Source organism: Pimephales promelas, chromosome 12, assembly GCF_988280905.1.
Source record: "Pimephales promelas chromosome 12, fPimPro1.hap1.1, whole genome shotgun sequence".
NCBI classification, from domain to species: Eukaryota; Metazoa; Chordata; class Actinopteri; order Cypriniformes; family Leuciscidae; genus Pimephales; species Pimephales promelas.
The window spans coordinates 24,226,023-24,248,292 of record NC_142780.1 but is presented as its reverse complement, the minus strand read 5'-3'; the positions used below and the strand labels follow the sequence as shown (position 1 = coordinate 24,248,292).

The 22,270-nt window shown below is 36.1% G+C and overlaps 1 protein-coding gene across 3 annotated transcripts in view; it reads left to right on the top strand.

Moving 5' to 3' along the window:
- The first annotated feature begins 266 nt into the window (after positions 1–266).
- mroh1 (maestro heat-like repeat family member 1) overlaps positions 267–22,270 on the top strand; it is a 33,517-nt gene continuing 11,513 nt past the window's right edge. The window contains exons 1-25 of one of the 3 annotated variants that reach the window (XM_039680073.2): positions 267–505; positions 1,236–1,332; positions 4,099–4,244; positions 6,224–6,355; positions 6,809–6,971; positions 7,492–7,590; positions 7,950–8,101; positions 8,539–8,679; positions 8,927–9,019; positions 9,438–9,516; positions 10,274–10,387; positions 10,538–10,611; positions 10,922–11,044; positions 11,405–11,512; positions 13,103–13,247; positions 13,734–13,777; positions 14,761–14,902; positions 18,099–18,151; positions 18,310–18,417; positions 18,808–18,927; positions 19,566–19,688; positions 19,924–20,070; positions 21,100–21,126; positions 21,829–21,951; positions 22,151–22,230. In XM_039680073.2, the coding sequence (XP_039536007.2) occupies positions 1,302–1,332; positions 4,099–4,244; positions 6,224–6,355; positions 6,809–6,971; positions 7,492–7,590; positions 7,950–8,101; positions 8,539–8,679; positions 8,927–9,019; positions 9,438–9,516; positions 10,274–10,387; positions 10,538–10,611; positions 10,922–11,044; positions 11,405–11,512; positions 13,103–13,247; positions 13,734–13,777; positions 14,761–14,902; positions 18,099–18,151; positions 18,310–18,417; positions 18,808–18,927; positions 19,566–19,688; positions 19,924–20,070; positions 21,100–21,126; positions 21,829–21,951; positions 22,151–22,230 (2,567 nt within the window). In that variant the 5' untranslated portion in view covers positions 267–505; positions 1,236–1,301. Of the gene's footprint in view, positions 526–1,235; positions 1,333–4,098; positions 4,245–6,223; positions 6,356–6,808; positions 6,972–7,491; positions 7,591–7,949; positions 8,102–8,538; positions 8,680–8,926; positions 9,020–9,437; positions 9,517–10,273; positions 10,388–10,537; positions 10,612–10,921; positions 11,045–11,404; positions 11,513–13,102; positions 13,248–13,733; positions 13,778–14,760; positions 14,903–18,098; positions 18,152–18,309; positions 18,418–18,807; positions 18,928–19,565; positions 19,689–19,923; positions 20,071–21,099; positions 21,127–21,828; positions 21,952–22,150; positions 22,231–22,270 lie in introns of all 3 variants that reach the window. The other 2 variants (XM_039680072.2, XM_039680075.2) reach the window with 2 other exon arrangements.

The following is a 22,270-nucleotide window of genomic DNA, read 5'->3' as shown; positions in this document are numbered from 1 at the left end:
TATGCTTGGCATTGAGATTTCAGCTGCCCTGGGGAAGGTCATAGATGGGTATTTAGGAGCAGTGGGACAAAAAAAAAGAAAGTACATTAACAAACATTAAAAAGCATGACTGATGCAGCGTAATAGATAAATTGAAAACCTTCCCAAATTGTACATTTTCCTCTCATAACTCACACATGAATAATTAAGTAGGTCGATTTGCATGCAGCTCGTCTTCTTCGTTGGTGATTTTGGGGACTACGCGACAAGCCACGCCCACTCTGATGCGTTCATCCTGACCTGAGCAGAAGCACGTGATTAGGCGTGTTTACCTATGTTACAATGTAGCGTCTATGAGTCCATCATCAACCTCAGCCGAATAATCAATTACACGCTTACGTTCAGGAGCAGAATCAGTTATTGGATTTACATCAGGGTCTTCGCTGACAAATAACTGCTCGATGCATCTGAGAAAAGGGAATCGGAGTGTATAGCCTGCGGGCGAGCGAGCGAGTCAAGCGGAACGGTAACACGATTGATATATTGGTAATCTTTACACATTTTACGTTGTTATTTGCATTTTAAACGTTTTTAATTGCATTTTAATTGCCTTGAGCGCATGGCAGCCAATGTAAGTGAATGCAGGCGCTGTCAGTGTTAGTTTAATAGGTCGCTGTGGCTTTGAGGAAGTTGACATTGAGCGTGAAATACTAAAGTACGACAGTGGAAATGACCTACAGTGTTAGTTGGACTATTAGTCAATATCTAGACGACGTTTTCTCTGCATGTTACATGATATGTGCCTTTTCTATGCCAGATTGCCAAATCATATGGAATGCTGTGTCGGGGCTGTGTCTCAAAACCTAATGAGCTGCCTTCCTAGACAGCATTTTTAGGAATCGGTTCACTTACGATACCAGGAAATGTTACAATTACACGTGCTGCCAAAAAGTTGTTTATATGTTCTATGACTGGTACCGAGATGCCTACAAACATATTGTTTAAATGTTTGATTTATGACAGTGTGATGATTAAATCATCAATACACCTACAGCAATGCATCCCTACAACAATAATAATGACATTAAGCCTAATAATTACAAACTCAATATTGTTGTTGATGAATAAAGTATATTATTTTTTACCATTAAATATACCATTTATCGGTAGGCCTGATATTTCAAAATGTAAATATCAGTTAAAAAAGTGATAAAACTGATTATTGTTTTATCTCTGTTGTTGGTTTGTATCTCTAGAGTGGGCTCTTTTGAGGGATACGGGACAACCAGATGCATTCCTAAATCTCTGCTGCTATCCTCATCATGGGTGTCATAGAGGAGACTGACGTAGAGCGTGAGTAACACTCTTGTCCACTTTGCCCAATATATACTTAATTTCAACTAACTTTATAGTCCACACATAAACACAAGCACTTGTAAGCATGATCATGTCACACTTGTCTAGAGTTATAATATGCTTAATGTTTTTAAGTTATACATTGCTTTGATTTTACTTGTAATGCTTATGGCCGCTGACCAAATCTCTCTTAAAGGGTTAGTTCATCCAAAAATGCCAGTTCTGTCATTAATTACTCATCCTCATGTCATTCCAAACCCATAAGACTTCTGTTGAAGCTTTTTGATTAAATCTGAGAGCTTTTTGTACTCTCCATAGGCAGCTAGACAGAGATCAAATAACTAAATGAATTGAATGGCTTAGCCCAAATTTTCTGAAGAGACATGATCGCATTTAGAATTTTATTCACATACATCCTTCAACTCACGCATCAGTTGCGGTAAATCATGTATGTTGAAGCTCAAGCATGTTTGCTTGAAGTGCCAGAAACAGCGAGGTTCATTCTCACGTGTTACTCAGCACTTTTGAGATTTCACAAGAGGCTTGTTCTCATGCGTTAAGCAAGAATGTTTGAGCTTCTGTTTATGTTCACTGATCAATGTTTATATGTAGTGATCATCATTTAAAACGTTCGAGTCTCTTGGACTAAATTAGGACAAAACCTTTCCATTCATATGGATTAGTTTTATGATCTGTTTATGAACTTTTTGAAACGTCAAAGTGGTACAAAATCTTCATTTGTGTTCCGAAGATGAACAAGTGCCTTACATGTTTGGAACGACATTATAGTGAGTAATTAATGACAGAACTATCCCTTTAAGGCTGCATTTATTTATTTATACAGTAATATTGTGAAGTATTATAATAATTTCAATGATAATGTAATTCTAATCTAATGTAATTTATTGCTGTGATGGACAAGCTGAACTTTCTGCCACATGAAGAAAAAAAAGTAATGTTTCTGTCGAAACATGATCATTTTTTTTTCAAGATTCGTTGGTGAAATAGAAAAATTTTGTAACATTTTAGCCTAAATGTCTTAACTGTGACTTGTAATCAATTTAGTGCATCTTGCTGAATAAAAAATAATTTCTTTAAATATAAAAAAAATCGGACTTTTAAACATTTGGGTATTATTTTCATATTAGCTCAGCCCTATAGATGGAGAGGCAGAGTAATTGATATAGATAAGTCTATATGTGAAAGCACCTGTTTTTCATTTAAAATGAACTCCCACATTAATCCAGTCTTGGGCTTTCTTTAATCCCATTAGTGTCTTTCAACACTGAATTCTTTAGGTTGGATTTAAAGCTAATTGCCCAATGAGTATGTTTAGGCAACTCATTTACTCTGTGTGCTGTAGGTAGATTAGAATAATCTCATCAGATGGGACTGTATGTGAAGATTAAGTATGGTTAAAATGTCCAGATGTTGCAAAGTTTTTATCACCATATTCTGCATTGCAGATTTCCCCCCTTACGTTGTACTCTCTCTGTGTTGTGAGTTTAGGAGCAGGAGTGAGTCATATCATGAGGCATCCATCATGTCCTCAATGCAGTGCTTGTGACCTACTAGTGCACGAGTTAATTACACTAATCCCAATGATTAATTGATCACCCACTCACAAGAGTTGTTTTTGTGTTGGTGAAAAACATGAATGTCTGCTGTTGAAAGAATATGTTTGGATAGGACTTTTGTATCTGTATTTACTGCATTGTATGAGATTGTTAAGAGAAAAAGAAAAAAGAGAGAGAGAAAAAGAAAAAAAATATTTAAGCTAAGTTTGTCCATTGATTAACTGGTATAGTGGCAAAAGTATGTGTAAAAAGGGGGTGCTTGTCTTGTATACAGTACTATTAAATAAATTGGGTATTAAAAAAACAGTTTATTAAACAAGGATGCTTTATCAAAATTAAAATGCATTTATAATATTACAAAAGATTTAGATTACAAATAAATGCTATTTTTCTATTCTATAATTTCTATTTAGAATCCTGAAAATAATGTGTCCCAGTTTCATTGATGGTAATGTTTATTGAGCTTTAAATCAGTATATTAGAATGATTTCTGAAGGATCATGCGACACTGAAGACTGCAAAAATGGCTGCTGAAAATTCAGGAATACATTTTGTAAAAAATATAAAAATGTTGTATTTTAGATCAAATAAATGCTGCCTTGGTAAGCATACGAAACTTTATTTAAAAGCATGCAAACCCCTTTTGAACGGTAGTATATAATTGGCTGTGTCCGGAATCACATACTCTCTTGAGTAGGTACTTATTTTGAATAATTAATTACTTTGTGAATGGCAAAAAAAAAGTATAAGTATATACTATGAATGTGAGAAGTATGAATAAAATGCAGACATACTATGTTTGCCAGGTCGTTATTATCATGTGACCTACCAGTATCAGTTGCATAGGTTCACTGCTATTCACAAATCCTCTCCTGTGGGCTCATGGGATAGTAAAGTGTTGTTTGTACGTATGCTTCAGAATCTCGCCTGAAGTAGTAGATCATGTGGGTACTTTTTGCCTAAACTTTTATGAGTACTGTGAATTTGGACACTTCTTTTGTCACATACTGTTTTCACCTATTATATACAGTAGTAGGGAAGTAGGCCTACTGTATATAATAATAGGCCTACTTCCCTACTGTGTTCATTTATCTACAAATATGGATACAGCGTACCAGTACACACATTTCAAAAATTATCCACCCTGTTCTGTGCTCATATTGATGTACATGTTTTATCCTATCAGAGGTGACCCTGGCTCTTTTGGATGCTGCCAATGACAAGGATCCGGTGGTGCAGGAACAGGTCAGGAAATCCATCTTGACACTGGGGAACCAGCAGCCTGATAAAGTCTTGTCCATGTGTCAGGACTACCTGCTCAAACACCCCAAGGTCAGCCAAAGATTTTTCTTAAAACATCTGAACCGGTTTTGAAAAGGTTTTCCAGAGAAATATTATGTTCTCTCTTGAAATTTTCAAATGCTCGACTCATGTGTTTCCAAATGATTTCCTCTGTGAAGGGTAATAGAATAGGTTAAATAGATTAATGCTGAATCCTATGGTTTTTATATGATCTAAAAAGCATCAAATATAAGTTATCATGGATTCAGTCTTGTCTCTGTAGCTACACTAATATTCACAGGTTTGGGGTCAGTAAGATTTCTTTAATATTTTTATTCAGCAAGGATGCATTAAACTGATCAACTGAACAATAAAGGTAATTAAAATGTTAGAAAATATTTTAAATAAATGCTTTTTAATTGAATGTTAAAGGGATAATTCAGGATTTAGTATTAAGCCTTGTACTAGTAGAAAACCTGTAGTATTTTCGATTTAGCATGCTTTCCACCCTCATATTCCCCTGAGACGAGAGATTTTTGTCTGGAAAAAATCCTCCGATGACCCAAAAATGATTTTTTGGCCAGAGGCTAAAGACTACAGTCAGAAGTAGGGGCTGTCCCGCATGTTTTCAACCCGCCCATAGAGGGTGGGATCTTACTCGCTGAATGTACACATAGTGTCAGCCATCTTTTTTTGGAAGCTAAGCTAGCAGGCTCTTGTTCTGGAGAAAGCCGAGTAGTAGGGGTTACCATCCTCTTTTTCCCAGACATGTCCGGCCGTCGATGTCTGGGATTCAGCTTTTGCTTTCTGCAGTCGCCATTCATTGTTTACACGTACATCTTTTGTTTCAAACTAACTGAATTCATTCCGACTGGTGAATCTGAATGTAGTGTTTACATAAACGCTAAACAACTGATCGGTTGATGTGCGTTTTAACATTGCCAAAAAAGTTCCCACTCCTCCTTGAGAGATACGAGACCGGTGCGTCTCACAGGTGCCGCTTATCGGTAATCACGCCCCTGGCCTCGCGAGATGGTTCTCACTGCGGAACATGAAATCCACAGGAACATTACATACACCTAAACCTACCCAACTCCACCCCCTGATCCCTAAACCCAACCCTAATCCTACCCATCTCCACCCCTTGGATCTTGATCCGACTCCTCCCCGTGGATCTCATGTGCTGCATTGAGGTGCTACTGGGCCTCGTGCCGCTCTTCCGCGCCCCTAGTCTCGTCCTGCTCGCCACAGTAAACATGATAAATGGCGACTGTAGAACACAAAAGCCGTATCCCGGAACCATTTGGGCGACATCGAAACACATTTTCGGGCAGACTCATCACGGAGTCGGAGACTCAGTAGTAGCTTAGACTTGTTGTTTAACTACTGCACTCTGGTACTGGTAGGCGTGGCGTTCTAGGGCAGCTAAGAAAGTGCATTCTGGGAGTTGTTGTCTTTCATCCAAATAAGCCAAAAATAAATTTTCTGTCTTTTCTCAGTCTAGAAAGCTCCAAATTCAAAAATAATTTCACATTTCTTCTACATAAATTACACCCATTTTAAATGCACATTCATCTTTTCAGAGGTGAAGTATCTCTTTAAGTTAATCAAATAATCCTGATGAAATGGTTTAATATAATAGTTTAATAGAAAATAAATGTTGAAAATCGAAAATGAAAATCGAGATATATAAGCATCGAGAAGCATATAACCAGAAAGAAAGAAAAATAATTCAGTGCTTGTTTCTTTATAAATAAAACACACATTAATATAATTTGTGATAAACCTTTTTACCTGTAACCATATCTCTTTTTTATCGATTTGTAATGGCTGTGTTACTGTTGTCTGCCTCTGATTTGGCTCATGTCTGTTTTAATAGTTGACCAGCTTTGTCAGATGTGAATGTAGGAGGTATGAGTTTGCTAAATTTGAGACTGTGTTTTTACTAATTTAGTTTTGTGATAGCATGTCTTTTATAGCATTAGTACATGTGCATGAGCTTACTTACAAGTCACCTTTGTCCTGTGTAGCTGGTGGTCGTGCACAGAATGGTGGTCTTGCAAACCATTGAGATGGTGGTGAAGAGCAGGATTGATGACATCAGTTACCCCAAGATCAAGAGTGTTATACATCTGGCTTCTGATGAGATGACTAAATCAAAGGTGAGAACTGATTTACATTACGGTTAAAAAGTTTGGGATCGTTAAGCTTTTTTTCATTTTAGTTTTTTAAAGAAATTCATATTTTTGTTCAGTATTACATTGATCAAAACTGACAGTAAAGACATTTATAATGTTACAACAATATAATGATAAATGTTTAATTCAATTAAATTACATTTTAAAAAACATATTCAAATAGAAAACAGTTATTTAAAAAATAGAGAAAAGAACTGGGTCTATTTTGAGTGAGTGTCTTGCTTAAACCTTTCAATGACATTTATGAAAATGGTTATGTGACGGGTTACTCCTAAACATGTCAAAACGTAGTATTTAAAAGCATTGTTTTTAATTAATTTATTTCTTTATTTATTGTTTGTATATTATAAATGTCCAACACAAATTTATGATTTTCTATATTTAAACATATAAAACAAATTGTCTTCTTTTGTACAGGAAGTTGTCCCAGACTGGCAGCAAGCAGCCAGTAATATACTGGTTGCTGTGGGAAACAAATATATTAATGACATCATGGAGGAGATACTCGGGAAGTTCCAGCCGGGAGTTTTGCCACACTTCTTTGTGGTCCAAACACTAGCCAATCTCTCAGACTCAAATGGTACATAACCCTAATCAAAACTCATGAAATTCATTAAAGATTTTCTCTTGTGATGTCTTTCTTTAATTAAGCTCTAATTTAATTTGATTTATTTTTTAAGCTTTTTTGAAGATTTTTGAAACTAGAAAAATGAAAGGGAAGTTACAGTTTGACCTGCAAACTTCAGTCAGGAGGTTAGCAAATGATGTAATCATGCTTCGTTGCATTTGACAGTGGATCATTCTTTTTTCAGATCCTCATTTGAACTGTATTCATTATTTTTTACCATCATTAGTACTTATTATATCCACGTCCTATAAACTTTGTTTGGAGTCAACACCACTGGTTTCCTGACCTATTGTCTTATGTACATTATGTATAGCTAACAGTTGTATAACAACTACTCTTAGGCCTGGTCATTATTTTAAGATAAATTATTGAAATAATATCTCAATAATGCAGATTTGGACTGTTTAAGGCCTGTGTTCTTGTTTGGTTACGTTTCTGACCTGTTTTGATATGTTTGACCTCTGCCCCACAGTATATGGGATGGTGCCATTTCTCAGTGCTATATTGGGGACCATGTTGCCCATGCTGGGAATGACCAAACAAGACAACATGAAATGGGTTTTCTCTTCCGGTAAGCTCAATTACAGGTCTGCGTAAAGTGTTACCTTTTTCTGTGTCGGCTAAACGACAAAATGTGAATACATGTATACCCTACTTTCAGAATTTTGGGGTTGGTAAGATTTTCAGCATCATTACTCCAGTCTCCAGTGTCACATGATCCTTCATGGTGCTCAGAAAACATTTCTTATTTTTTCAATTTTGCTTAATATTGTTGTGGAAACACGATCGTTTTCTTTTCTTTTCTTTTTTTGTAACTATGCAAAAGTGTTTACTGTCATTTTTGAAAGAAAGTATTACTTTTATTCAGTAAGAATGCATCCTTATTATTTATTGTGACGTGGCTTCTCATCTATTTACGTTTCCTCTAAGCTCTCTGCCGGTTTAGCGAGAGCATTCTAGAGTATCTGGCCAACCTAGACAAGGCTCCAGACCCCACTGTGCGTAAAGACACCTTCTCCAGTGAGATTTACTCAGCCTACGACATCCTGTTCAACAGCTGGATCCAAAGCAGAGAGTCCAAGGTACCCTCAATGAGACAGAGCACACATCCAATTACAGCTAACTCACTTTTGAGACTAAAGAGGGACATGAACTTTTGGCAAATGGGTTCATTTCAGTTTTTCTTTGGAATTGAAGCATGTGAAAGACGTGGAAAGACATGTGAGCCTGTAAACTAAATCTGCTTTTTTTTAGATTGGATTGTGTGTGTAGTACATTTATAGAATAATAGTATTCATATAATAATATTCAAGACTGTCATTTAAATACTCCTTGGTCACTGATCATCAAAATAACTTCTAATTTTACATCCACATCCCTTTTTTTAAATCTATCTGGCTTGTTTTTTTGTTTGTTTTTTTGTTTTTTGCTTTTCTTTTGCCAATTTGTTCTAGTGTGAGTGTGTGTTCATCCATGTACATGTTTGTACCTGATTGTTCTCGTATGTATCTTTCGGCAGCTGCGTATGACTGTAGCAGAGGCTCTCGGGTCAATGAGTCATCTGATGGCACATGATAAACTGGAAGAACAGCTTCCCAAACTCCTTCCCACCATACTGGGCCTCTACAAGAAGAACGCAGAACACTACATCATCAGCAAGGTAAAGTCCTCCTCACCGTTTCATCTGATTCACAATTAAAGTAAATGTTTGGTGGAGGTTAATGGGTCAACCAGTTATTCAAGCCAAGTTCAGGTACTTTTCCCACTCTGAACTTTTAATGTTTCTACATTGTGTTCAATAAAGACGTGAAAATGTGTAATTGTTTGTGTTGTTTAATCACTTGGTTCATGACTGAATTAGATCTCTGCCTGCCTAATGTAGTCTAATGCAGTTTGTGTTTGTTCAGAGCTTGTGTCAGGTCCTGGAGGCCTCTGTGAATATGGGCAGCAGAGTGTTGGAGACACAGATGGATGGTCTTTTACTTGCTCTGCACCAACAGGTATGTCTCTCTCTCAATCTCTCTTTATGTGCACCACCTTTACAGACCTCTAAATCTCTTGCTTAAGTTCTTGCAATTGTGTTTTCATTTTGGTGGAACAGGTTTTAAGTTGGCTAACCACAGTGTTACAAAGAGAGCAACCCAGGGCCATTTAACAGTTTAACATAATAGGAAGTGTTCACAGAAGTTCACCTCTGTGGCCTTGGAATTTGTTTGGATTTAATTTGAAATCGGCTTAGAAAAGATGTTTATTGACTGATGTTTTGATTTATTTTGAAATTTATTACATTTATTTTAAACTTTACACTCTTTTTTAAAATAGAAAACCAGTTTAGTTCATTTAATCGCATTTAATTTTTATTAAAAAAGCAAGTTTTTAAAGTTATTTAATTCTGATTTATTAATTTTATCTTTCCAGATATGCTCACCTGTAGACTTCAGCAACCCTCCAACTGTGAAAAATCACAACGAGGTCCTGCGATGCTTTAGTATCCTTGGTGAGTCTTGTTTAAACCTTTTTTATTTTATTATTTTAAGGTGCATGCAAAAGTAAAATCATAGAAACCAATTTATTTTACTAGCCATGTGGTCATGAACTCAAGTGAAGTCAGCTGACTGCTGTTTGCAATATCTTTGTCATGTGCTGATAGAGTCTGAGCTGAGATTAATTTAAAGTGTCTGACCAGCCAGCAGGCTCTTTCAATCAGTGAGATGATCTTGTACAGTTGTGTGCTTGGTCCTGATTTGAGTTGACACTCACCAGCTGGATTTCGCTCCTCTCGCGGTTGTGTTTTGTCAAGCAGATGCAAGGAGTTATTATGTGTTTTCTGTGTGTGCATGTCAATCATGATGTTTTAATCATGGGTGTGTCATTCAACAGTGAAAATAATAGGTGTCAGTGCTAGATCTGTACTGAAGCAAGTGCATAAATTGGCTTTTTGAATGGTTACATGGGCACATTTTTTTATATTTATTTATTAGTTCCCAGGTTTTTACCTATTCATTTTCAACTTGGGTCCTAAAACAAAACCTGTCAAATACCACTGGTCTAGATAATGAAGGAGAGACTTTATACGGGCTATTTATATATTGGATCATTTACCAGACATCAAAACCAGACACCATTTACTAGCGTGTATACATTTGAACACCAGGTTTGGTGGTCCATTTATTGGCACAGAACACTTTCAAAGGCTATGACGGTAACTGAGGGTGAACTTGACAAATTTAATATTTTGCTGTTTTTGGTCCCAGCGAACACATTCCCTGACCGCCTGATGGTGTTTGTGCTCCAGAGGTTGGAGAACAGTAACGAGAGGAACAGAATGGGCTCACTGGCTGTCCTCAGACACCTCATCAATTCATCAAGTGAGTTTTAAACATGTAATCAAATATGTCAATTATTCCTTTCTCAACCAGACAACACTCGCATCCAGATTGTCATACTTGGTTATAAAAGGATCAGAATGTTTTGTTGAGATAGTCATTTACAGATCTGTATTTTTCTGTCTATTCAAGCCTCCACTATGGAAACCAAGAAGCTCCTAATTCTAACCAGCATCAGGCAACCTCTGGCTGACCACAGCAATAAGGTACATAAATAAATCCTCTGAATGTGATATGTGACAAAACATGGGTGTTTCTTCAACTTTAGGCAATGTTGCCCCAGTGGACCGTTAGAAAATAAACTCCCTTAAAATGTTTGAAAGTGAATGTTCATGCATAAGAGTTCCCCCTGTCCCTATTGTTATCATTTATGCTGCAGTGTCTTTGTCACTGTTATGTATAGTGTAATAGTTTAATCGAATTATGTGGTGGAAACGTGTTTTTTTTTTTCAGGAATAAATGTGCAGAAATTCTGAGTGTTCAGAAAGGTCTTAATGATTGTGTTTACCTGTACAGGTGAAGAAGAGAGTGGTGCAGGTGATCAGTGCGATGGCTCATCATGGTTACCTAGAGCTGGAGGGAGGAGACCTGCTCGTCCGCTTCATCATTCAGCACTGTGCTCTACCAGACACTTATCATGTACAAACATTTCATTATCTTACTACAGTGTCACATGACTGTAGCTGCAACTGAACTTCCTGCTCATTTTAGATTCTGTTTGATAAGTCTACAAATCTCACTTGATTTCTCATGCTTTGAACCGCAAGATTGTTAATGAGCTATTGTTTCAGACCTCTTTAGCATTCAATTTAGCAAGCTTGCTCAGTCCATAGTCCATGTTGAGTCATATGTCAATGCATAGCTGAGTTTTTAAATATTTGCATTAGCTGGGGTGATTCCCTTTGTTTGATAGCTTTGAACAATTATTGGTTTTAGCCTAGCCTTAGTTATACTAGGGTGTAATATGATATGGGTAATAAAATGTGTTAATTCATACAGCGAGGACAGCGACCACCAGACCCAGAGGAAGTGACCAATGAGGCTCTGCGTAGCATGTGTGATAACACGTTACATCTTTTCACTACTACAGTGGGCCGGCTGACTGATGTGAGTACATGCAATTGTACAACTTCCGCGAACTTAGATGCTTGAAGTCATGGTTCTTATTTCAAAATGTGCAGTGTTTATGATTCTTTTCTTATTACTGTTGTGCAACATTATGATGATTGACTGCTATTGCATGTCATTTTATGCATGCCTGGTGGACTTGATAAATGTCATAAAGCTGTCATATCTCTCCCATTATTGTTAAGGTGAGCTGCCATTGAATAATTGGATCTGATTGTCTGGAAGTGTAGTGATTTGAAAATTTGCCATTGATAGCCAATGTTGATCACCCACTGTTCTGAATATTTGGGGAACATCAATGTCTGTGGTGGTGACAGTCGCATCGCCGCTAAATCAGACACATGCACATATGCAATGCGTCTTGCTATGTTGACAACTCAATGAAACTCTTCTATAGTGAAAGATGGGCTTTGCAGTCATTCAGTACAGTCCATCATCTTCACAGCCAAAGTCAGCAGTCTCAGTCCCGCATTGCTGCTTGTAAGAAAGAGTGTCTAGAGAAATATCATATCTTTTTTTTTTCCTGTGAGCTTCCCAACATCAACAGCAGGCCGTTGACAGGGATCTCTCCTCAGCAGACAGACGAAGACAGTTTATGTGCCGATGAGACTGTCTCCATTCACTCTGCCAAAACGCATTCAAATGATAACCAGGAAAATTTCAGGAGATTCACAACTAGCCAGACTATTTTTAGATTTTTGCTGTGTCTTACTTGTTAACATGTTGTTTTAAAGCACTGAATTTACACTTTTATGAGATTTATTGTGTGGATTTATCAAGGTAGACACTGAAAGCAAATAGGTAAGAGCTATCTAGATGAATAGATTAATATGATTAAGAAGTTATTTAATCTGATGCAGTGAGTAGCTTCACATTCCTTAAACAACCATGTTGGAAGATGTCCTGTGGTCATGGAAAAGATGTTACTTTGTTTCAGTAAGGTTAGATTAGTGGTCTGCATTATACAAAGAAAACAACTAAGGAGATTGCTGAAACTGCTAAAATTGGGTCCAATGCATAATTAATACCTAGAAGGATAGTTGTGAACCATCATCTTTGAGGAAGAAATGTAGTCAAAATGTTCTTTTCTTAATGATCCTGATCAGCGATCTCTTTTTTTTTTTTTGGCTAGGCAGTGTATATACTGTATATAAACCATATAAATATATATTTGTTGATTTATTACTGTTTATTATTTACAATAAACATCCATTATTCAATATTTATATATCTGTTATAAGGGTATATATGAAGAGTTCAGATGCAAAAGCCTCTAAATGCCATTTGAAATTTTGTTCTAGAATGACCATTTTTATCAAGCTTGTGTATTTAAGTTCAGTAATTTCACTTAACTGACAATTAATAGGTAATCTTCATTTCCATTTAAGTGAAATTACTGAACTTAAATATACAAGCTTGATAAAAATTACAATTTTAGAAGAAAATTTCAAATGGCACTTAGAGGCTTTTGCATCTGAACTGTTCATATATCCTCTCTACACTTTGTCGTTCGTTTACTGAACATAATGTATGTCCACCTGAATTGAGTGCATGTTATTTTTCGTGTAGGTTCTGTGGCCGATGTTGCTTTGCTACCTGACCCCAAATCAGTATGCCAACGCCACCACCCCATTGTGCAAGAGTTTAATTCTTCTGGCCAATAAGAAGCGAACAGCACAAGAACCCAACTTCATCATCGACTTCAATGCACAAGGTGTGGACACACACACATATATATGATCATGATGTCACTGATGAGCCTACTCTTATACTAAGAACTTTTCCAAAGTCTGACCTGCAGAAACCCTTGAATCACACTTTGTCTCCTCTGCAGTGCTGCAAATCCAGCAGCAGCCACCGTTAAATCTTTTTTTTTTTTCGTTGTTGGACTGAAACTAAATTGCACTTGCAGACGTTTTGTTTTCATTGCAAGTCGTTTGCTTTGCCTGTTGAGTCTGTTTCTAATTAGTCAAATGAAAAGTGGTATTTATCAACTGAATAAAGTTTTTTGGGCAGAGGGTAATTGTTTCTTACACTGACAGTGATTAAATTGAACTCTAGTAGGACAAATAAGTCCCAGGCTAAGTGATTATTTATTCTTTAATTGCAATGCTTTTGGATCATGTGCTTTACTAATGGGTTACCCTTGTCTGCTCTCCCCCTCTCTCTGTCTTGCTCTGTTTCTTTCCTTATTCCGCAGGCTATAGTCTTCCCTCACAATATATCCTGATGATAAGGCTCTTGGTAAGTGTCAAATTTCCAGTGTTTTTTTTTTATTTCAGTCATTATCAGTTTCAGGTGGGCAACGAGTAAGGTTTTACATGCCTCTCTGGACTGCTTGATTCTTGATTCTGGTCAGTTGTGGCATATTTTTGGGCTGGCCTTTATTTTACAGTACATGGACTTACATGTACTTACAGTGTACTGACCTAAGAAAGTAACTACATGGGTTAGGTTTGGGTGTAGTTTCAGGTTTAGTTCCTAGTTATTGCAATTACTTTTATGTTCATGGGGAACAGGACTGTAAAATAAAGTGCTACCTATTTTTTATGATGACAATCAAACTGAATATTTCATTTTTTTGCAACATATCAGTGCTATCTTCATACAGTATTGTTCAAAAGTTTGTGGTCAGTTTATTATTATTTTTTTTTAAAGAAATTAATACTTTTAATCAGCAAGGATGCATTAAATCGATAAAGTGACAATAAAGACGTTTACTTTGTTACAAAAAGTTATATTTTAAATCAATGCATGATCACAAATGTATTGTGTTTTAACAAAAATATAGCAGTACAACACAGCTTTGATGATAAGGAATTTTTCATAAGAACCAAATTAGAATGATATCGGAAGGATCATGTGACACTGAAGACTGAAGTAATAATGCTGAAAACAGCTTTGCCACTACAATGGTATATTAGATAAATATTACATTTAAGATTATATAAAAGAAGGTTATTTTTAAATTCTAATAATATGACAATATTACTGATTTTACTGTAGTTTTGATCAAATAAATTCACCCTTGGTGAGCATAAAAACATAAAAAAGGCATACTGACCCCAAAACTTTTGAACAATAGCGTTTCAAAACATTGAACACATTGAGATATTCATATTCATAATATTGGTGTTAAGCTAACAATGTCCATTTTTTTGAGTCTTTGTTTCTCCTGATATACACCAGACCTTAAACATCTAAAATAAATGTTACTTTTTCTTCAGGTGAATGCCTCATTCCCGTTTCGGTGCAGGGGACACGGTGCTCCCTCCCTGAACCTGCTCAACTCTATCAGCCCGAACATTCACCCTAAAGCAGAGACGCTGTGGGAAAATGAGATTCCAAAGCTGCTCGATTATCTTGAAGGTTTGTTAAAATATACAACAGTGATGTAGAGGATTAGGTGCAAGGCTGTTCCTCACAAGGCCACCAGATCACGCCACCTACTGGTCATAACATCCACCTGCACACTTCAATGTTTCACCATATTTTCAAAATTCCAGTCATCTTGAAACTGAATTTTGACATCATGAGAAATGTTGTGGTATATGAAAGAATCCATTTAGTCTGATTGCCTTTGTAAGGAGCCACTGCTCTGTCTAATCTAACTTGCTGGGATATTTTAACGAAGTAAGTCAATTTACTGACATAAGAAGCCTTGTTTCTGTATTTAGTGCAGTAACCAGTGGCTTAACTTTGTTTTAAAAAGTGGGTGGGACAGGAGTGTGGGTGGGAGATTGCTAATACATTGATTTGTCAGATTTGTATTTTAATTGAACACTGAATTTAAGTTGTAAACAGAACTTGTTTTCTGTGATAGTTTCATCCTTACAGTAGTCAACATTTGAAGTAGATCCAAACCTTTCATTAAAGTTGTACATGAATTTTTAACAATACCCATTCTTGACTTACAGTAGGACAACTTTGATTAACTTTTAACTTTTTTTTTTTTACTACAGTAGTCAAAAGTTGACTACTTTAGAATACAATATATTATTAGCACAGAGTTTCTTCACATCAGTGAGTGAATAAATACACAGATCCGTGTGCCTTTATGGTCCAGGGGTATTACTTTTGTTAAGTGGTTTTGGGTTCTAATCTGCCCTCGTATAGTTTATTTAAAAAAAAAATACATTAAAGGTGCCCTAGAATGTGTTGAAATAATATTTTAATTGTGTCTCTTATATCTACATAGAGGGAATGTGGCTTATTAAAATGTCCAGATATGTTTTTACAGGTCCATATTTTTAACTGTAGAATTGGGCCCAAGATTGGCCCTAGAATGAAATGGTCTGTTTTTACCTTTTTTGGAAGGGTCATGAATAGTAATGAGGAGTTCTGCTCTGATTTGCTGTTTCACCGTGGCCTCATTCAAAGTCAGCTGTGTTCCCTTACACAAGACAATAGGATCATCTGTTTGCAGCCTACATCATTAGTAGACTATGCAAGGGCTGTGGTGCACTCTGAATTACAAGCGTGCAAAATAATCATACGTCACTTTCCAAAAATTATTATTTATTTAATTTTTTTTTTACAAATGGAGTAACGTTAGATGCCTTGTCAAATCAAATAAATATAACTAATGTGGTGGAGAATGTGACGTTAGCTAGAAGGATTGAGTGAGCTAACATTATCTGTGAGCAACTACACTAACGTAGTTAGCCCCTGACGTGTTGTTGATGAAATAGACGAAAGTAAAATTATTTGACAAAAGGGTCCACCCAAAGATGGTGTCACCCAAAAATTATGTCTTTAATGACTCACCTTCATGTTCCAAAGCCCATAAGATGTTCATCTTCGCAACACAGTTTAAGATATTTTACATTTACCGGTAGTCTGAGAGCTTTTTGTCCCTCCATTGAAAATGTATGTACGTTAAGACATCAGCCAAGTAGTCCATATGTCATCAGTGGGTTAGTTAAAATGTTTTGAAGCATTGAAAATACATTTTGGTCCAAAAATAACAAAAACTACCACTTTATTCAGCATTGTATTCTCTTCCGGTTCTGTTGCCGAGCCGCGTTCAGTGATGCTGCTGACGTGAGATGCTGCAGACGTGATAAGTGATAGATTGCAGCGTTTGTCCGTGTGAAGACTGTGAATGAGCCACAAGAGATCAGAATAATTTCAAAAACCACAATCCAGTGCCAGATCACCTCTTATTTAATACAAATGAATGCAATTACTACTCTGGTTGTCCGCTAAAGATACTTACTTGCTACAAAAAGTGGTGTGGACATTTCCCATCTGTCCCACCTGCAAATTACACCCTTGCTAGTAATTGAAAGTTAACAGGTTCATTCTGTCGGTGTTTCTCAATGTCAAGGATACTTCCTTGGCAGGACGGGTCCTTCCAAGTCATTTCCTTCAGAGGCTAGGCAAGGGTCCTCTTTAGCATTCGGAGAACACGTAAATGGAACAGGCTAGCAAGTGCACGTCATTGCGTCATTACATCAGTGAAAGGTCCGCTTCGGCGCTGCAAAAATCATAGTGCTGGTGTTCTGCACTGTTTGTTGACAGTCCTTATTTTGTCTTGTCAGTCCTCATAGAAATAAATAAATAAATAAAGTATAAGGGATAATGTATAACCAGGCGGTTGTTATAGTGAATACAACCCCGCAAACTCTAAAGCAGAGGGGTCTTGATTGAATCAGCCTGAAGGGGTTGTACCTACCAAACGGCTACCTACCAAATAAATCAATAATTTGACACAAAATATTTATTTAAAAAGGAGTTTATTCATTCAAAAACGATTATATTACCGGAGTGAACAGAACTAGCACTACGTCCATAGCAACATGATCTAGCTGTTAAAACACATGCAATGGTAAAATATGTGACCAACAAAAAGGCTATAACGTTATATGAAGTAAAAATTAAAAAGTTAATCACCAGTAAAAGGGAACAGCTTTAAATCCCCTCAGCAAATTTGAGCCGATATGTTAAATAGTTTAACAAACATTAAATAAATGGCTAAACTGAAATTATACTTGCTTACGGTGAAATTATTACGCTAACGGTCGACATTTTTTTATTTTTTGAACAAGATAGCAAAGCTGCGCATAGGATTGTGGGTGATTTAAGAGCGCGAAGGCTACACATATGCATCCTTTCCTGTGTATGGGATATTTTCCGAACGAAGGACTCAGTCCTTGGTTGAAATTCTGAGGATCCTCGACATTGGAACAGTCCTTCGACGGACGTCGATGACGTAGCATCCTCGAAATTCCGGCTTCCGAGGATCCTTCCTTGACATTGAGAAACGCCTTGTCTTTCTCTATCAGTTTTTAGGCGAAGGAGAGGTTCTTGAATCGTTTGCTATGATCTCAAGTGCCTCCCAAAATCGCCAGTCCTTAGAGACTCACAAGACAACCAGATGTTTCCAAGATACAGCCAAAATTATATTTGAATATGAGAACTCGTATTTCACATTCCGCGACTCTGCCAAGATAGTTACATAGTGTAGCTTTAAAAACTTCTTTTGGGTATCCCATTATCTTTGACTTTTTCCAGAGTGTGGTTTGAATGCGTCTCTGACTGAATTTTGTGTTTTTCTAACCAGAATCATCTGAAGAATCTCTGGACAAAAAGAAGTGGGAAGAAAGTTTACTTAAGGTCTGTAGTAATGTGTATGAACCCATAATGACTATTGAAAAGACTTGCTTGCGATATTAAAAAACTGTTATCAAGAAATCTATGTGAATAACAGAAAAGAACATGGCCAAAGTTATTGATGGTGATTAACCAGACTTTGATTTCTGATTGTGATGAAGCTCCTGTCTAAAACTCTGGCAGCCATTGACGACAGCCAGTGGACCGGTCAGCTTGCAGCAGAAGCCACACGATACCTGCCCACCTACAACAACTCACTGGAGGAGAAGGTCAGTTTAGAAATCCATCCGTGCCTCTTCATGGTATAAAAAAGGAAAGCTTTTAAAATGACTCCAATAGCTATTTTTATTGTCATTTTTTAAGTTTTATTTTTAAATGAATCATTGTGATTGCAGCTGTTGTGATCATTCATGAAAAAAACTAATCAAGTGACAGTTTCTTGGTATTGATGCAATGAATTCTTTGTGTAAAAGATTTGAAAAAACATAAAAATGTATCAAACAGCATTCAAGAACTTAGTTCTCAGCTTGTTTGGATGTGTAGCCTACATAATAAATGTCTCATGCTGTTCCCCAAAACTAAAGATTTATTTCAATGTAAATTTGATGTCATTTCCTGTGTTCTTTTGAAAAACTGTTCTATTTCTCTCTTTTTTTAAGAGTTTTTTGTATAGGTGTGTCGGTGTGATTCTCCAGCAGTGCCAGAATAAAGAGTTGGTCAAGAAACAACTGCAGGAGATCCTAATCAGCTCTCGCCACAATGATGCAATCGAAAGAACGGTACACCAAACTCAGTGCTTGTACACCACGCACTCATCAGTTTATTTTCTGACTTCTGAATTAACAGAGAGTTTATGTGCTGACAGTCAAACTGCTTGCTCAAAAACAACGTTCTGACAGCACACTAAACCTTCTCTGGGGAATTATGTATCTTAATGCATCCCATTTACCACAACACACTGTCACAAAAATTATTAAACATAAACCTAAATATTAGAAAAAAAGTCTGAATCGAGTCGCTAATTATACTATCTGTAAATAATATATTTACTATAATGCAAATATTGGCAAACATTCTAAAAATGTATTTTAATTCCCCTCACTCCACAACAAATCCTTTCAATTAAATGGTATTCTTAACAGAACAGTATGAAACAAACATAAATAATAGTGGCATTCATTAAAAACAACACTTATTATTAGCTCTTTTTTGAGCTTGACATTAATTCCATTATATATATTATAGGTAATTAATAAGTTATATATAATTTCTAAACATAGATTTGTATAGAATTGATCCAAATGTTCCACAGTTTGGATATCTGCGAAATTGACCACTGTTAAATAAGGGTTTTTGCAGTTATTTAAAAGCTGCTAATTAAGAATAATGGTAGTAACATGCAATAATTGGTTTGCAGGGTGTTGCCATGGGAATTGGGCTGTGTGCCAGCAGCCATCTTGATGGCACTCTGGAAAAACTGGAGGAATTTGGGAAGTCTGATGCCTTCAGGAAAGCCTCTGGGATATTTGGTCTTCTCAAAGTAGGGCGAGTTTCATTGTGCTTCTCTATTAATTTTTTTTCCAAATCAGATGTTAAAAACGGTAACATTTAAATTTAGTTTAAAATTGTCATTTTTTTTATCATAATAATTTTGAAATATAGCAGTACACAGTGGTCCATTGTGCAAAGGTTAGGTAGTAAAAGGATCATTATATTAGGTTTATAAAGCGCTTCAGAAACCATATTTCACACATGTTACTTTTCTTGTCATTCAGGATAAAAACGATGTTGATGTGGAGAAAATGAAAAGCACTTTAATTTTGTGTTACGGCTATGTTGCGTTACACGCTCCAGAAGATAAGCTCCTCACTCGCATCGACAGTGACATTCTCCAAAACATCTCGAAAAACTTCAACACCAAGGTAAAACACATAGGGCTCAAGTGTAACGCCATCATATTTTTGGCTGCTGCGTAAAAAGACTTTCTTTGGCCCGAAAATACAGCAGTTTTATTGTAGTATTACAAAGTATTTGTAAACTGGTATTTCTAAATTCTAAAATGTTCTTGTGAGTTTTGACAAATGAGTTTTGGGGTTTTAGTTAGTTTTATAGTCATAGTTGGACCAAAAATATCGATGACTCAACTTTCATTTGCATTGGTTGGTTGTTTGGAGATTTTTGAAAGAGCTTTAATTTTCATGCCTCTGTAGCTCTATTATGTTAGATGAACAGCTCATTTATTTGATCAGAATAATACATTAATCATTTCTCATTGTTTGTTATACCAGTGAGGCAAAAAAAAATTAAAAATGTGTTGTTGCTGTTGGTTTTTTCCTAAATAAGTCCTCTGAATGTCCTAGTATATGTTGACAAGATTCAGTTGGCTGCTTTTGAGGCTGCAGTTGTGAGAGTTTGATCTAAACACTTTTTAAGAAGGATCATTAATTCTCTTTGAGTGCTGAAACATATCTCATCTATATTCATAATGTAATTGTGCGATTTTAAATAATTTCACTCTTTGGGAACCATGTAACTAATTTTGTTTGCATTCTGCACTGCAGTCCAAATTGAATATCAAAGTTGAGTTCATGTGAGTCTTTATGGGGATTTTTGAAGAATTGTGCTTTGTTTATTCACTCAATTCATTAAAATTAGATGTTTTATATATACTACACTAGTCAACATTTGAAAGTGGATCAAAACCTTTCATTAAAGTTATACATGGATTTTGAACCATTCTTTTCTTATTACAACTTTACGCACACACACAAATAAATAAAGGCATTTTGATTTATATCTCAATGTTTTTAAAGTATCTGAAGGGTCACAAAATTAATCATTCTGATAGTCCATTGTGTGCCCAATCATAAAGTTCTGATCATTGTTAAATAAAATGGATTATCTTTCATGTTTGTGAATTACAATGGATCATTACTTTTATTGTTGTACAGGTTCTGGGAATTAAAGTAGAGACCAAGGTACCGTGAAGGGAAGAGATCATGAGGACCTTCTCTCACCTCTGACCTTTAAACTTTAACTCACTTTCTCTTCAGTCTTGATGCTGCAATCAAAACCTTTACAGTATAACCTTTTGACCCTCTCAAAAAATCTCTTTATGACACTTTTTACGAGAATTGTGTTTAAGCAAAAAATGTTTTCGCAGATACAAAGCTCTTCATGTATTGTCTAAATCTTTTTAAAAGGTCTTTTGATAAATTAGATATAAAATAAAGTTGACATTTTTTAACGTTTTACGCTACACTTTGAGTAAAAGAGTCATGGTTTTTGAGAAGGTCAAAAAAAAAAAGCTCACTAACCTGATAACCTTTGTCTTACTAAAGCATCACAGTGTCTAGATAGAGGGTTTTCTGGATTTTAGGTGGCTTGATTTATCAACTCTTTTTCTATTGAATCACAATTATATTGTCGCACATTGTGATTTTCATCTCTTATTGCAATGTTTAAAGTACAAGTAAGTAAATGTTATGAGTAAAACATGTATATTTATTCATTTAAAATGAGCATGCTGGGTGCGACTTTGACCTGGAAGTCCAGGTCTTGATTTGCCTGTTTTGTTTGATTGACACATGCTTTGTTCCATAAATCACAGTTTGAGTGTGTTTTCATCTCTCTCTCTGTGTGTGTGTGTGTGTGTATATGTTTTCATGGCCATTTCATAGGACATGACTATGAAGCTCAGTCTCATTCATAGTGTTGGACTCATTGCCAAGGCCATCAGCAACAGTGTCCGTAAACAGGGCTTCCTGTTCTCCCGCAAACAAGAGCTGATGGGTGTTATGATGGTGAGAGGTTTTAAGATCATTACGTTTTTTTAATATACGATATGTTTTCAGTGTACTTTCAGTATAAGGAAAATTACATTTCCATTGGGCAAAAGCTAGGAGATGAATGTGGCATAAAATGAAGTGTTATTTTGTAAATCTCAGATCAGTTTCAGAATATGATATACCTATTTAGCATTTGTCTTTTATGTTCTTGCAGGATTTCATCAAAGCTGAACCAGCAGATGTTATGCGGACTCCTGTTCGCTATCTGGTTATGACCACATGTGCCAACCTCATGTATCCTACCATTTTAAATCTTTCTAGTGTTCATCTGCAC